Raw genomic sequence first — 2,769 nt, 5'->3', positions numbered from 1 at the left:
TTCTTCGGCGACCCCTCACCTCACCCCTGCAACCCGCACCAGTCAACATGTTTCTTCGCCTTCACCTAGGACATCGAAGCTCACCGTCTCGAACACATCAAGGGCAAGGTGCAGCCCGAAAGTTGTCGGATGTACAACTATGGCATCCGAGCCGGCAATGATGTCCGCGGCGGCGAGCACGGATGGGGAGACTGCGGCATCGGTCCTTGCGGCAGAGCAACGAGACGTCCGGGGTAGAGAAGGAAGAAGAGAGGAGAGAGCAAATGAAATCGGTAGGTCAGGAGGTGGATTTGGCGCAATTTATGATGTTGTCATGGTGTTGCGTTCGACGTGGAGGTCGCACCCGGGCATCCCCATATCTGCCCTACATTAGGGTAGATATAAGGGGTGCCGGTCAGCCTGATGTTTAAGGCTTGTTTGAAGCGGATTTTTTTTTGTTTTTTTTTGCGGGTGAGATCGCTTTTTTTTTTTACACACAGAAGATCCTCTTGGTACCACTGCAAATTACCACCACAGAAGATCCTCTTGGTACCACTGCAAATTACCACCACAGAAGATCCTCTTGGTAACCACTGCAAATTACCGCCGACATTGAAAAGAGATACGTATAATCCGTGCATGCACTGTCGCAGTCATGCATGCATGCACCAACATACTCCTAGTCAGGATCGATGTCTAATCCAATCACGACTGGTCACTTGGAACAGCTATGTGAATTATTCATGGCATGGAATCTTACTACTATTACTGTTTACTTGTTTCCTTCTTATTTGCTAGCTTAACCAGTTGGTCATCAGTTGTGACCAATTAATTGATCAGCACACATAGATTATCACCTCTGGCATCAAACCACAACACACAGACCTAGCCAAACACAAAATAAAAACCACAAGAAAAACAAGCTGATCGATCGATCTCTTCTTGCTCGCTACTAGCTAGTAGGCGACCACGCTCGACATCCTCTCATGTCGATCCATCCATGATCCATCAATCTCCACGTGCAGTGGGCACTGGCGCACTGACTCACCCAGGTTAGGTCGGCTAGATGGAGCAGGTGAAGCCGGGTGGCGGGGTCTTGCCGCAGGAGAGGAGGAGCTGGAGGGCGAGGGGCAGGGCGAGGTTGATGTTGAGGAGCTTGAGCCGGATGGTGGTGCAGAGGCACACCGCCGCCTCCAGCTCCACCAGCCCCTCCAGCAGCGGGCAGCACTGGTTCACCACCGGGTCGCCCAGGCCGATATGCACCAGCCCGCCCAGCAGGTCCACGCACGCCCCGAGCTTCAGCGTGTCCACCGGGCACGTCTGCGTCGCCGGCGGCGCTGGCGCTGGCGGCTGCGAGCCGCAGCCGCACGGTGTGCTCCCCGGCGTCGACGGGGGAGTGGTCCCCGGCGTCGTCGACGGGGGAGTTGTCCCCGGCGTCGACGGGGGAGTGGGAGTGGTGACCGGCGGCGACGGGGGAGTGGTGACCGGAGGGGCGATCACCGGTGGCGCGGGGTACGTGATCGGCGGGCCGACGACGGGAGGGTTGGTGATGGGCGGGAAGGTGACCGGCGGCCCGACGACGACGGGAGGAGTGGTGACCGGCGGGCGCGGGATGGGACCCTTGGGCGGAGGGTTGGTGATGGGCGGGTAGGTGACCGGCGGGCCGACGACGACGGGAGGCGTGGTGACCGGTGGGCGCACGATGGGCCCCTTGGGAGGGCTGTAGACCGGCGGACGAGGGACGTGGCCCTTGGGCGGGCCGACGACCGGCGTGTGAGGGGCGTTGCCCTTGGGCGGGCTGACGACCGGCGTGCGAGGGAGGTGGCCCTTGGGCGGGCCGACGACCGGCGGGCGAGGTACGTGGCCATGGGGCGGGCCGTAGACCGGCGGAGGGCAAGGTACGCGGCTCTTCGCCGGGTGGGCGGGGGCCTTGGCCTTGGGCGGGTGGGAAGGCTTGGGGGCCTTGGGGGGCTTGTGGCACTCGTCGCAGGCGAGGGTGGGTGCCGCGATGGCGGTGGTGATGATGAGGAGGAAGGTCAGCAGGAGTGGCCGGAGCTTCGTCGTGCTCGCTTCCATGGCTGCTGCGTAGCTGGTGTGGCGCACGAGCGAGGTGGAGGACTGATGTGTGCTTCTAGAGTTTGTGAGTGCTGTGGTTTTATAGAGGGAGGAGCGTGCAATGGAGGCCCGTGATCTCTACGGTGGATTAGGCTTTTCAAATTGTGCAGATTATCTTAGTTACTCCCTCTGTTTCATAATATAAAAACATTTTTAATACTACACTAGTATCAAAAACATTTTTATATTATGAGACGAAGGGAGTATTACATACTGTACCTCCATGCAAAACATGTACGCGTGGAATGAGACTTTCTATTTACAGGTCGTGTAGTTGTTTTAAATTAGGGGGCGCCGTTCAGTGAATCGAGAAGTCGAAAAAAGATTACGCCAGTTAATTTTTGGACGGTTTGGAGATTTCTAGCCAACTCTTATATCTTACTCCTTATATGCCTCCAAACCAATTTGTAGTTAGATGGTTAGGAGGATAGTGTTATTCTTAGCCTATCAGGGTTTAATTTCACTTGACAGTGGTGCTCGCATTATTCATGCATTTAATTTAGGCTTCTGGCCATGTTCTTTCACGGATGACTTTGTAAAATGTCAAGATGCCATGCTGTCTCAATCTCTCGAAAGTGTGCGGGCGTTCATAAGGATGAGTATATGTTTGTATATGTGAGTGACTTCGATCATACTGTATTCATAAAAGATCCTTATATTCCTTTTTATACTTAA

General features: G+C 55.4%; 1 protein-coding gene across 1 annotated transcript; it reads right to left on the bottom strand.

The window, feature by feature from the left end:
* Positions 1-694: 694 nt before the first annotated feature.
* LOC119337382 (36.4 kDa proline-rich protein-like) lies at positions 695-2,100 on the bottom strand. The gene has a single exon (XM_037609508.1). It carries the CDS (start codon positions 2,053-2,055, stop codon positions 1,042-1,044), a length of 1,014 nt encoding a protein of 337 aa, XP_037465405.1. The 5' UTR covers positions 2,056-2,100; the 3' UTR covers positions 695-1,041.
* Between the last annotated feature and the right edge of the window lie 669 nt (positions 2,101-2,769).

Source organism: Triticum dicoccoides, chromosome 7B, assembly GCF_002162155.2.
Source record: "Triticum dicoccoides isolate Atlit2015 ecotype Zavitan chromosome 7B, WEW_v2.0, whole genome shotgun sequence".
Classification (NCBI taxonomy): domain Eukaryota; kingdom Viridiplantae; phylum Streptophyta; class Magnoliopsida; order Poales; family Poaceae; genus Triticum; species Triticum dicoccoides.
This window is presented reverse-complemented; position numbering and strand designations above follow the sequence as displayed.

What these genes read in the sequence shown, in the direction of transcription:
- LOC119337382 (XM_037609508.1), bottom strand. Translation starts at nt 2,055, where the DNA reads ATGGAAGCGAGCACGACGAAGCTCCGGCCACTCCTGCTGACCTTCCTC.